This window comes from Colletotrichum acutatum (genome assembly GCF_030867785.1).
Source record: "Colletotrichum acutatum strain CBS 112980 chromosome Unknown BDZ83scaffold_4, whole genome shotgun sequence".
Classification (NCBI taxonomy): domain Eukaryota; kingdom Fungi; phylum Ascomycota; class Sordariomycetes; order Glomerellales; family Glomerellaceae; genus Colletotrichum; species Colletotrichum acutatum.
Genome location: NW_026848998.1, coordinates 2,315 through 15,653, shown reverse-complemented (window position 1 = coordinate 15,653; position 13,339 = coordinate 2,315). Strand labels below are relative to the sequence as shown.

General features: G+C 52.4%; 2 protein-coding genes across 2 annotated transcripts; both read right to left on the bottom strand.

Annotated features, from left to right (window-relative positions):
* Positions 1-3,792: 3,792 nt before the first annotated feature.
* Positions 3,793-5,037, bottom strand: BDZ83DRAFT_715245 (uncharacterized protein; the record flags this gene model as incomplete). Its single annotated transcript, XM_060511727.1, has 1 exon — positions 3,793-5,037. The coding sequence occupies one exon, from the start codon at positions 5,035-5,037 to the stop codon at positions 3,793-3,795; it is 1,245 nt and encodes a 414-aa protein (XP_060370980.1).
* A 3,947-nt stretch (positions 5,038-8,984) lies between these two features.
* Positions 8,985-9,751, bottom strand: BDZ83DRAFT_599201 (uncharacterized protein). Its single transcript, XM_060506981.1, has one exon. The coding sequence runs from the start codon at positions 9,715-9,717 to the stop codon at positions 9,484-9,486; it is 234 nt and encodes a 77-aa protein (XP_060370979.1). The 5' UTR covers positions 9,718-9,751; the 3' UTR covers positions 8,985-9,483.
* Positions 9,752-13,339: the final 3,588 nt, after the last annotated feature.

The window sequence follows — 13,339 nt, the reverse complement described above, 5'->3', positions numbered from 1 at the left end:
CACCTCCGGATCGACCTGTGGCCGGCAATTTCCCTATTGATAAGTGGGGAAGACGATCATTTCGACGTCTGACAAGGGGCCAGAAGGGTGGCTGCATTTGGCGTCGGGAGTCTAGTTGGAGGTTTGTATCAACGACATGAAGCGCAACTACCAACCGTTCGCCAGTTTCTCTTCGAAATTGCCTATTTAGGCAACTCAGAAGCTTCTTCTCCAAATACCATCCCAGCATTTCGAGGGACGAACGCCTCTCACAGAACAGGAAAGTTGCCGTTTCGACCTTGATGGTTCGCACCATCACAGACCTTTTCAAAGCACCGGCTCTCTCTGCGATTCTGGGCAGACTGTACTCTCCTGAATGGTCACAATTCTTTTACATGTGAAATGCAGATATGCATAGATCTCACAGAGCCTTTCCTACGGCTAATACTTCAGGCTGACGCTTCATCTACTCCTTCCTACACGGTTCAATCCCAAAAGGACCCACTAATGTCGCCAAATTTATCTGTCACTCAAGATTCCAGTTTGCCATCCACGACTTGAAACGGAATTTCGATCATCAGGTTCACTCCAAATTCATTCGACCGCTCGCATAATCTTGTACTGGTTTGAACAATTAGGCCGGCCATTACCTTACCTATCGGAACCAGCTTCCGCGGCCTTCATCAGTACCTCCCCGCCACTCCCCGTCAACCGGTTGAAACCTCTTCCTATGAGAGTTCCTGCAGGATGAAGGCATCCGGCATGTTGGTTGATCAGCCCCTGAGGGGCCTAAACGGAGCTGGATGTCCATGAAACGGGTTGACCACTGGCTTATTCCCACCCACGTGTGCTCGGCAGTACTTTACCCATACCTCTGTTCTGGATTTGCCCCCGGAAAGGTAATTACGTCTCCTAATCCCAAGAATCTGGTTGGAGAGTTGACCGGAAACAAGAGGCTGCGGCGCCCAGAGGGGCTCAGAGCCAAAGAACCCTTGGGACTGCATGACAAGATTGCCTTCGAGGCACGACAGAGCTCGGTCCTTGGAAGCTAATTAACCCGTCTCCTGACCACGCCATTGCCTCACGCCCATGCAAGTTAGAACTTCAATCCTCTCATCATCACTACACGTGCTTCCTTGTCTTCCGGGAGACTGGTTTGACACGTTCATCAGTCAGCGAAAAGCCCTGTACCACAAGATGAACGTAGGGTACAGCCAGTGCTTGTGCTCGTTCTCATACATTTTCATCTGTCAACAGCATTCTCAGCCTCGGCACCTGCATCAGATTTGTGATCTCAAATCGTCCGAGACCTCGCCTCAAAATACGCGCACTCTACTAACTCCACTCAAGAGACTCGTGCCCAACACGCAGCCTTTTGCCAGCCATGTACTTTGTCAAAGAGAGGATTCCTGACGCCTCCCTCCGGAAGCACGGCTTGCCACACCGGAATTATCATGCCTTCTTCTCAGCTGGACCTGCTCAAGATAGCTTCAGACCGAAACGTCACACGGAATGTTTTGTGTTTCCCTGCCTTGCTTCAACATCGAATCTTGAACCTGCGTCGGGAAGTTATTTGTCTTTAGATTCCTCTTTGCCTGTCGTGGCCAAGTTTGTGTGGTGGCAATCGGCCAAGCCACTGAGGCTCAGTGCCCAACATCACAAGCATGACACTTTGAAGCTGCCCTCTCCCCAGAAGCCCTCTGGAAGCTGAAGTGAAGGGGGGCAGTCAGAGAGGGATCAGGTCAAGGCTCAAATGTCATTGGACAAGGCTGCGTTTATCCCCCCCCCGGGCCCGCGCATAAGATAAGCCACGATTCCTTACGTCCTTCCTCGGACATCTCCAAACCGTCCGTGTGATGAAGCATCATCTCGTCATGTCAGCCACAGATCACAAGCCTACAAAGACACACAGAACTGGTAGTAGAGAAGCAGAGAGAGAGAGATGCCCACTTGTATGCGTACACGCATCGGCACCAGGCACAAGGCACGAGTCGCCGCGACGCCAAAGATTGGTTGCATGGACGGAAGGGACGGGAAAGGTGCAGGAGAAATGAGAAGAAACGGCGCCAGTGACGTGGTAGACGAGCGGGTCAACGGACGGATGAAATCTTTTTGGTTCCGGGGTGAGAATGCGAGTGTCGAGGTGAGTCGAGGTGAGTATGAGGTAAGAGAGAGAGAGAGAGAGAGAGAGTGTGTGTGTGTGTGTGTGTGGTGTTGTAAGAGAAGGAGGAGCGGGAGAGGGGGTGCCTGCGGCGGCGGCGGGGTGGAGGAACAGGGAGAATCAATCGGCCAGTGCCGAGAGTTGTGTGTGTGTAAGTGTGTAAGTGTAAGTCCATGTGTGTGTGAGTGAGCATTTTTGGATAGCCCGGCAAGGCTAATGCAACCACTTCGACACTTTTCGCAGAGCAACACAGAAAGATTCATGCAACCACCCTGACTCCTTTACCTCACTAAAATGCACGTGGTGTAAAAGTCCCAAGTGTCAAAGGTCTACCTACCCAGCCTCCTCCTTCTTCCCTCAGGTCGTCCTTCCCGCTGCTCCTACCACGGTTTGCCCCCCCTCCCCTCCCCTGCCCCTGTCTGCCTTCGCATAGCCCTCGCATACCGTACCCGCATATCGTGTTAGACCATGGAACGTATGCCTAGAGACTAGAGATTCGGAGTTGGGTAAGAGGCTAAGAGACTAAGAGAATGCGTCAGAGATTTGAGATCCAGAATGCGTAAGAGAGTGAGAGACAAGCCGAGTGAACCCCACTTTGCGTCTCGGATTCTTGGACACGAAATGCGATCGAGGGCTGGCCTTGCGTCAGATCTACATTAGATGCCGCATGTTGTTGGGGGGGGGGGGAGGCTCTATGTAATGAGTAAGAGAATGCGGACATGTTTTTTTGGGTACAGACAGGCACGATGATGACATTTGATGACACGCGGTTTTCTCAAGGATTGTGAGAATTGTTAGAGAGAATTCTGTCCGTGACAAGGAGTCGTCTCCATATTAGCTAACTATCCTACTGACTGCTGACTAGATGCTGACTTTTGCCGTCCGATGAACAAAAGAGGCGTCGAAGCGCTGGACGGCATGATTCATGATGCTTCCCTTCCGGATGAACTCCATAACAAAAATCCGCTGATGTGACCGAGAAAACGCATGAAAAAGTAAAAATCCAAAGGAGATGACAAGTTGCCTGGGAGGGAAAGCTTGGTCCGAAAAGATTTGTGTGTAAAATTGGTGAAGAAACAAGAGAGGATGACGATCTGACGGTACACGCACACAATCATCCCTTTTTTTTTGCCTTTGTTCCAGGTATCGTACCCTCCTCCCCTTCCGCTGCCGTCCAATCCGAGGTTCTATCCGGTCTCCGCCTCCCCTTTCCCTTCCGGTAGATGCGCCCAAAGTGAGTGAAAGTTGCTTGCCCCAGGGGGAAGCAGTAAAAATGACAAGAGATGAACCAGAAAATTTACGCCTCCATTGCGCCGTTCCACTATTGAAAAGAAAAAAAAAAGCTGATAAGATTCAGTAAAACGCTTGACAAGAATGTACAATAGCCGATTCCATAAAGTCTCAAAACTGGCTCTCTGCCCCTCTGTCTCCCGTTACTGTGCAAATAACGACCCAATCTTCCAAGAGAAGAAGGGCGAAAAATGAAGTAGTGTATGCTCATATCGGTCGTGTCGAGTAAGTGCCGCTCATCCGTGGCAGCGCTCTTTGTGTGTATTCCAAATTTTTGTACTTTTCTCTCGCTTCCTCTGATGTTTTATTGAGTTTTGAGTTTGAGTTGCAAAGCTTTTGGTCCGAACTGTTGGGCCCCCTGACTAAGCATAACTCATGTCGCCCTTGCGATGGCTGACAACCTCGAGAGTCGTGCCAAGGTTGTGGCCGAGGTAGCCAATCATGGCCTTGCTGACTTCAGGATCCTCTGACAGGTCGGCGCAGACCTCGCGGAACTGCGCGTAGACCTCCTCCAGCTTGCGAAGCTCGCGGTTGAGAATCTCGAGCTCGAGCCACCTGCCGTCCTCGCCGCCCAGTGTGTAGGCGCCGAGACTGACGCCGAGCCCGCCGCCGGGGCTGAGCTGGTTGACCGCGGGCACCATGCCGTTCTCAAAGTAGGTGTGCGTGGCGTTCTTGTAAAAGCTTGTAATCTTGCCAATGACTGTCGCCAGCAGCATCGCCGCCGTGTGAGTGCCGGAGCGGCTCATGCACCTGTTGCAGGAGAGCATGGCGGCGCATCCCTCGACAGCTTTGCGATTAAGAGAGAGGACGAGGTCGAATGGTGGCGCCTGGGGAGATGAGGCGTTGTGCAGGGCCTGAAGGGACTGCAAGAGCACTGTGAAGCAGGTGCAAGAGCCTCCACCTCCTGACGATGAAGATTTGTGTCGAACAGCTGGTCGCATGTTGGGTGTTGTTGAGGGGCTCGGAAAGTATGCGGCGGCGGCCATGTTGCTTGGGTTCGGCATGGTAGTATACGCCATCATATCATGCTGCGTTGGGTCTCCCCACGGTGTCATGTGGGCTGCCATGGCCATGTCCATGGACTGGGAGCGGCCGTGATGGGTGGCCATATGTGCGGTGGACATTGTCATATCGGAATATGGAGCAGCGGAGAAGTCGGTGGGTGGTGTCCAGGGCATGCCGCCTCCGTACATGTCTGCAGCCGGATCTTGATGGTCTCTTGGGGTTGTGTCGTCGACGCCGAGCATGGCGAGCCCAGAAGAGATTGATGGATTTCTGCTCATGGCCCCCGAGTCCATGCTGGTGGGCGTATGCCAGCCAGGCTCCATCTTGTACATGCCGGGATGTTGGCCGAACATGAGGTTCTTTTCATCCATGATGGGAGATAGGTCGGTCATATCCATATGGACGGTATTTGCGTGGCTAGGTGCGGTGTTATCTGACTTTGGCTTGCCGGCTCTGCTCGAGGGAGAGTAGCGACATTCGAGACCGCATGCGAGGCATCTAGAGCAGATGGGTCTTGCTTTGGAGCACTTGACCTTGGCCAAGAAGCATCCATCGCAAGAGGCCCGGAGTCGGGGTTGGCGAGGTTTGGAAGAAGAAGACATTGTCGATTAAGGTGAGTTTCCCGAGTTTGCTTGAGACTACTCTGTGAGAAGAAGGAGATGGGGTATCTTGATCTAACAAAGCTGTATAGGTCCAGAGAATGCAATGATGGTGGAGGGGCAAGCCACTATTAAAGAACTGGACAACGGCGGAAATTATTAGAGTTCTGTAGGTGGTGCAAGAAAGATGTCTGTGTGACAATCGAGAGCGAGTGGGTACAAGGCGAAGGAGGATTAGCAAGCTCTATCCAGGCTTCGTGTGAGAGTGCGATGAAGTGCGGGAAGAGCTCCGAGGGCCACGGATCGAGGTTTAGGGCGGCAGCGAGCGGAGTCTAGCCGATCAAGGTCGACAGCAACGTGGATGAGAGAAAAACGGGGTTACGAAACAGGAACGGAAACGGTCACGGCCATAACCCAGAATCCAAGAGGGACGAGCATGGAGTGAGAGTCCGGGTGTTGCTGTAGGAAGGGATGAGAGAAGGAGCTTGTAAGAACAAGAAGCATGCGACGCGGATGAGAAGGAGCGGACGTTGAACAGTTAAAAAGCGAGGGCCTGATTTAGATATGCTATCCACTGGCTTATACACTGTACATAACCATGTACATTGGGGGCTGTGGCCTTGAAAGAGGGCGTGGACAAATTGGTTCAAAAGTTGACCGACCTTGGTCGACTTTTGATTACCCACCCTGGAGGGAGACAGAGAAGGCAGAGAGAGACACAATCATAAGAGGTGAGAGACTGGCTGAGCATAAGGTGACCCCGGGAGGTACCCCATACCTGTACGTATTATGGTTGCTAGTGTGAGTGTGAGAATGAAAGTAGACGGAGAGGCAGTCTGAGGGAAAAAGAAAACGGCCCATGTAAACGCCCAGTTGGTACGTTGGACTCGTCCATTGCTGTGGACATGGGTAGGTTGGCTCACTCGCACGCAAAGACCCTTGGGCTTCAAGTGCAAAGGGCATTGGATAAGTCTCTCCTGAGCAAGCCAGAGCTCGCTCGACCGCTTGGACAAAATAAACTGACCGGGGAGGTTGAGTACTCGGCAGCTAGCCGGCAGCGAGGTGCAGAGCGAAAGACAACAGAAAGAACCAAAACAGACCAATTCGAAGCATAGGCTTGGACGGTTTGGGTCTGATAAAGCCTCGTCTGGGCATGCAGACAACGTAGGTGGCACCCCTTTGGGCCAATGTGGGAAGAGAGGGGAGCAGCTATCGAAGCCATTCAGATGGATATTCTACCTACATGACTGGTGATAGACGTTGGGCGTTGCCATTTCCAGCTTCCCCAGCTTCCCCACGGAACTCTGGAGACAACGCAAGTGCTGCCGGCAATCAATTCATATGGAGTTCCCCATAATGAGACCCTGATTTCTTTACTTCAAGGGTTGAGTGGACGGATGACGGGGGGCACCATGACCATCCATCCACTTGGTGGGCAGACAACTAGGAAAATGAAAAGGCAGAAGGCAGGGTGGATTGAAGGAGACGGCATCTGTTGGTTTGTGCTGAAAAGCATATCCCAGAAACTGCGCTGTGCTCTGGTGTTGTGTTGTGAAGGCTGATGCTGATGAGGGTCATGATGGTTGCCGTGATGGTGGTGGTGTGTGCTGAATCTAGAGCTTGGTGAGCTTGAGCTGGGGCCCGGTCAAGGACAGGATACCCTGCCCTTGGATAAGGCAAAGAGGTGGGACGGTAGTAAACGGTTCGTTCCAAGTTGGTGTAGTAAAAAGCAAAATGGTCAGAAACAGCAACCGGGACAAGGAAGTGGGAGTAGAGGGTGATGACGCTGGCTACCTTACTGTGGATTATGCTCAGCATGCCATGTCTACACACGGTATTCATACTTGGTATGGACAAAGTACACTGAGGTTTCCAAGTGCCTTGTGGAAGGTGAAGTTCTGCAAGCACGGAAGATAGAACGTTACGGTAAGATTCTACAGTGAGGCAAAGCAAGGCGAGGCAAGGTGAGTTGAGGTAAGGCAGGGCAAGGCCAGAAGGGCCCAGGCGTATCTGTGGGCAGTCAGGTATCCGGCCAGCTCGATCAGACCCAGGTCCGAACCAAGCTGGTGGAGTGGACAGTGGAACTGAGATAGGAACAAGAAGCCATGTGCAGGGATTAGGGTAGGCCGTATGATAGGGGAGGACGTTGCTTCGGGGAGAAGAATCGAAGGCTCGAAAAGACGGGATTGTAAGGTACCTTGATCAACAAAAGAGGGATGGGATACTTTCCTTTGGGCCTATCCGTAGGGAGGTATGCCGGGCAACCGACGGGCGGATGTGCTCGCACGTTGGGGCTGATTGGCTCGGCCGGTTGGAACAGACCAGGCAATGGTCCGAGGACGAATGTGTGTGCGAAAACGACGAAGAAGAAGGGCGAGCGGGAGGACGAGCTTGGAAATACGATGGACAAGGGGGAACTTGGTAGCGAGGGACGGACTGCAAAGTTGAAAGACACGGTTGACACGGGGGCCGCGGGTACGGGCGAGAGATGATGATGCCGGGGAGTTGGAGGTGGAGGTGGAGAGGCGGAAAAGGAGCTAAGAGCAATCCATGTCTGTCTCTGGGGTAAAATCAAAAACACAATTAAGAAAGAAAAGGGAAGGGAAAAAAAACGAAAGGCGGAGGGCAATTGAGGTGAAGTGGCATGTCAGAGTCAGATTCGGATGTGTGAAGTCCCATACTTCCAGTGGAGGGGAGAGAGAGAGTGAGGTGGAAAAAGACCAAGTACCTTTTCCAGGAGGGCGAATGGGGTGATGGGAAAGTGAACCGCGCCCAGAGGGGAGGCCTTGCCGCCTTGGGGCCTTGCCTGGGCAAAAAGATGACAACAGCGAACGGTACTTCGGGCGACGGTAGATGATTGGACGTTAGCGGTGGGCTTAGGTAAGATGACGGTTCCAACGTGTACCTCGTGTCAAGTACCGTTTCTCTGCGCCTTTCTCTTTCTCTCTCTACCTTACTCCGTACATGTATCTTATCCCCCAGGCATGACAGGCCTTCCGTTGATCTTCCTTTCAGAAGCAAGTATCAGGTCGCTTACCTTCCTTACCTCATGGTAATGAGGTATCCCTACCTTACGGATGTTTGTTCTTCATCAATCGTTGTCTTTGTGATGATACCCACACACATGATGGCCTGGGTACGGAACAATGAATGTGTAACGTGAGGAAAAGGAGGAGGCACCCAACCGATAAGACCCAGAAACACATCCACTTCACCTTGCTTGAGGTGCTTAGCTGGTATTCTTCGGCGCCTTTTTTCGAGGAAATCTCTCCGTATCTACCATTCTCCATAGCCATGTGATTCGACTACGACATCCTCCTCCTCTTCCTCCTACCTGTCTCTCACTGTTTCGTGGGATCACCGTAATTCTGCAGCCTGTTCAGCTGCAATGCGCCCTCATTAAGTCGCCGATAGCGTCTTCATATTGGCCCACACATCCTGTAAATGTGCCACTTGCCTCATGCCTCATGCAGCATCGCGATATCTCGCTTGCCTTAGAGATTCCACTGCCTCTACCTTGGTCAGTGGCCTACCTTCACCTTGCTTAGGTGGTCCAGGTTACTGTTCGCTGCCTTTCTCAAGTATTCTTCACAACTTCCCATCCATACCTTGCCCTCGTCCCCGGTTCTCCAAAAAAAAAAAAAAAAAAAAAAAAAAAAGGCGAGGGTAAAGAAAGGGTGGGGCCACGAGCCTAACCATGCACGACACGAGCAGGGGGATATGAAGACCCCTGCAATCAATTAAGACAGGGAATCCCTGAGTAAACGGTGCGGATGGGGTGAGATCTCCTCCCCTCGCCCTTGCCCCCCTGCTTCCTTTTATCGAGTACGTATCTTGCCTCGTCCTGCGGGAAGAAGCTCGGACCTCACACAGAGAGGCACGTAACCAGCAGCTGGGCGGCTTCCGTGGTGTGTTCAAGGTTTCCCTGCCCTTGCCTTTCCCTTCCGAATCTTCGTCTCTTGCTAATACCTGACCGAGACTTGCTCACCCTGTTTAGGTACACTGATTTAGTCTTTGATTTCAGATACATGGGCATAAGAACTACCTTTATTGTATGGAATCTTGAAGCAAAGTTCACTACATGGTAACGCTCTCAACATGACTCCATGGAACATTGCGTGACATGCATACTCCAGACACCGTGCTGATAGCCATACCTCATGTCGTCCTGGCAAGACGGTGCCCAAACATGCTGCCAGTTTTCAAAGTAAGCAACATGCGCGCTTCTTACTCTTGATGCACATGTATCCAAGGTGCATGTAGCCTCCTTGGGTGCGGATCAGAGACTATGGTACCTAAGAACAACCGCCAGATGCTATTTCCTTTTCTTTTCCGTCTTCGTGACAGATAAAATAAAGTATAACTGGCTCCAGCAAAGCCACGGGTTGCAGACAAAGCGTTTGTTTCCTGTCTTGTGTCTTGTGTTTTGCTCCAGATTCAGATTCGGATTCAGATCCAAAACCATGACAACTTGTCAGGAGGTTCTAACACACAATGTCCACATATTCCCATGGCATAACCTTTTGTGTACAAGATGCACGATTTGTGTGCATAGGCTGCTTTCTTCAGTTGACTAGCAAGGCATATACGTACTTGGACAAATACGAGGCCCATGGAGAGACATCGCAGGGGAGGTTGACTAGCAACGGTCCCATTCGTGTTGGATGCAAAGTACCGGAACATTGGCCGAGATAAAGCAAAGACTTCGAAGCTTCGGATAGCAGTATATGATCACAGACGGGGAGCTCGCCCACCAAGTGGCGTCCACGCTTGGCGAACTGCCAATCTTACGGCCCGTTATCGTGATTCAGATTTCTTCGTATCCTGTGGGCATCTTGCAAAAAGAGTTTGGTTGAATGCCCTCTTCTCCGCTTTCCGATATGAAGTGTGCTCGTCATCCATCTTCAACTTTTCTTTCTCAAACCTCGTCTTATCCATGATAGCTGTGGCCGTTGTAGTCCGAAGCCACTTGAAGCCAAGGCGCATCGCGTTTTCACGTTCTGCTTTCCTCTTTGAGACTATGTTCCTAAGTTTTCCCATCACCCCGAGGCCCTCTGGGCAGGTTAGTTTTCTTCATGGCGCTATCCCGCTTCTCTCATCCACTCGAACCCAACATGATTCGGATGTAGCAGCGATTCTGAACCACTGCTCCTTCGACAGCATTGATGGCTGTCCCCCTCCTGTCAGCCAAGGTGGCTGAAGTGTCGCCGAGCAGAGGCCGCCTTCGCCGCGGCGCCCAAGGCGCCGCATAGTTTCCAGCGTCTCACCACGACGATTGACGGGAACACGCAATTCCCGCAGTTCCTGAGACGAACAGGAGGAGGCAAACGACACGTTGACGCCTGCCGAAACTCTCGCAGCGTACTGCATCAGTCAAACTGCTGGCCAGTGGCCCGGGACCCTCGCACAGAGCTCAGAGCACCTCGGCTACCTTACCTTTGCCTTGCCTTACCTTATCCGCGGAAAGAACAAGGTACGGACAAAAGAGGTCCTAGGCCCCCAAGAGCCGCTTCTAGACTTTGGTGTGACAGAAGTTATGAGGTGAGTTTGCCGGTTTCTAGTCTTGTTCTGTGGTGGTCAAAGTGGCCTTGGTATGCTGGGTAAGCCATCCACGACACAAGCGAGTCAGAATCGGATCCTCTGGATTGTATTGCGTGGCCAAGTCGGAGGCAAAGGAAGCAAGGAAGCGGAGCATCCCAGTATCTGCCTAACGTAGGTACGGATCGCTCTTGCCCCAGCACGAATTTGGGACCCAAGGCATGCATGGTGATTCTTTCTAGCTGATCTCAGGACATGCACAGCACAGAGCTGATGCCTTGGGCACATGTCGAGATGCCTGAGAGACGGTGGGGAAAAAAAATAGAAGCTCAGCCGAGTAAGGTGTCGCAGGCGAGGTAGCTTCTCTCAATGGAAGGCAAGATCATGTACAAGTCACTTTACCTTGATGTGAGTTACCTTAGGAATCACCCCAGCTGCAGAGAGAAAATGGCCGAGACCCACTTGACACGGCACGGAAGCGCACCGAGGCCGTGGGAAAAGACGGTGCACAAGGAAGGAGGCGGGGCGATGGGGACGGCAGGAACGGCAGGGAACACCACACGACGGCGGTGCTTTCCGTTCCCTCAAATGGCCTGGACTTGCCTTAAGGAGGAGGAGTAGTCCTGGGGACTGACCCCACATCTCCCAGCTCAGGGCAGGCACGTCCTACGTTCTGTCCCCATCACGCTCGTGGCTCGCTCACCTCTGTGCCTTCCTCCCTTAATGTGAATTTCCCTGAAGACTAAGGCAGTCGCTACCGTACCGTAACTTCCTCTCCTTTCTTGGTCGATTCCATTTCCGGTAAGGTGCGCTCGCGCAAGGCCTCCCTTTGCGCTCCTTTGGCTCCGACCACGTCCCTTGCTCTTGGGACTGAGGTTGCCTTTTCCTTCTCTCCCGTCACACCCGGGCTCCGACACGACGGCACTGCAACCTGACATCGTAAATCAACCTACCCTCGATCGACTCGGCATCCTTTGGCTCCCATCACTGTTGCTCCAACATCGTCTGTCGTTCTTCCCCCCGATTTCTAGAATCCCATGTTTCGAAACACAAACTGCTGCCGTCGTCCCAGGAACTGCACCATCCTGTACCCGTGCAACACGCAGCAACACGCTCCCCTCATCGCCTCTCAGAACCACCATCAATCACCATCAGTGCCATCCATTGGCAAACACCAACGGCTTCACCATCAATAGCATTGCCGCCTCCATCATCAGCACGAGCATCAGCTTGAGCCCGCCTTGCATTGCACCGCACGGCATCCCACTTCCCTCAGCTTCTGCCTACGCCTGCACCCGGGCACACAGAGCCAACTCACGGCCGATTCACCTGCCAAGTACTCTTCTCAGCGCCTCCGACGAGGATTACGTGCCAACTGCTTAGCTGCAACCTCTTCCTCTTCCGTCTTGTACTTTCGTTTTTGCAGCGTCAGGATCTTATGTTGCGTCAAGCCAGCCAAATGGCTACTTACGCAACCTCTTCGACCTAATGCACAATCTCGAGGCCCCTGTCTTTTCTCGGACCTCCGTTGGGAATCTTGGGTCGCTCGTCGACCTTGTCCACCACTCATTGGACGCCTGTCGTCCTGAATACTCACGACCAACTGAAGCAGCCGGTTCGCTGCCAAGATTATTGCAGTAACGCCCAAAACCCAAGGCCACATAGCACACCAAGGCCCACATTCGGATGCCGGATCGACGATAACCATGTGCCGAGATGTCTCTTCATGTCTCTGACCAAGACGATAACTCCACCATGGTTCGAGGCAGTGAGACACACTGCTCTCAACAGGCTGTTTGATCTTACTGTACCAGATCAAAGCCCAACCGTCAATCGCTAATCGTCAATCGAAAGATCCGGTGTCTAAGACGAACAAACGAGTGCGAAGACAGCAACCGTACCCGAGACCTCGACACCGTTGATCTCTCAGCGCACTTCCCTGCTCTTTGCAAGCCGCGTCTGCAGACTCCGTGCGACGTCACAATGCCACAGCAGCCATTAGAACCCAGAACGGCAATAGCTCGCCAACGGGCGGCCGATTGCGTCGATCGTTCAGCCAGCATACTGTCGCCATACCCCAGGATTGAGTAATGTCCACTTCAATTCTTCAATGGCACAGGATGTGACAAAGTACAGAACATACTCCCCATATCGCGAGGTGTCGAATTTGGTAACCGTTATCCCTGGAACCGTGCACCTGAACTGGACGGCTTGCATGCCAAATGATGTCGAGAGTTGACACCAACGAAGACAGGACGCAGAAACTTGCAAAGCGGTGGCCTAGCTTGCTTCTCTTCCTTGCCCTCAATCAAGCTGTCCCTTTTCCCACTCTACCCAAAGAGACATCGGAGAATTGGGGCAAGTGAGGCTGAAGATGACAGCGGTCCGGCATCTACATACGGCGAGGATCGCCCTCAATAGTGTCTTGTGCCATTGCCCCGCGGACATCTCCCGAGAAGCGAGACAGCCAGTAAACTCGGCAAATCTTATATGATGACATCCCTGTCCGTTATATAAAAAATCGCGTTGTCCTTCACCGTTCCTTGCGACCCTATCGCGCTTTCGGTATACAAGCATTGATTGGTCCCCAAGTACCGGAGTTGGGTCAGCATCATCCGAACGGTGAGGTTGGGGGAAATCCCCCACTCGTGGCGTAAAGATTAGTACGGTCCACGGCTCTAATAAGACATCAAGAACCTAACGCCTGGACGTTGGGTGACCAAATCAGTCATAGCGACCGTTGCCGATTAGCATGTCGTTCTCATAC

What these genes read in the sequence shown, in the direction of transcription:
- BDZ83DRAFT_599201 (XM_060506981.1), bottom strand. Translation starts at nt 9,717, where the DNA reads ATGTTCCGGTACTTTGCATCCAACACGAATGGGACCGTTGCTAGTCAA.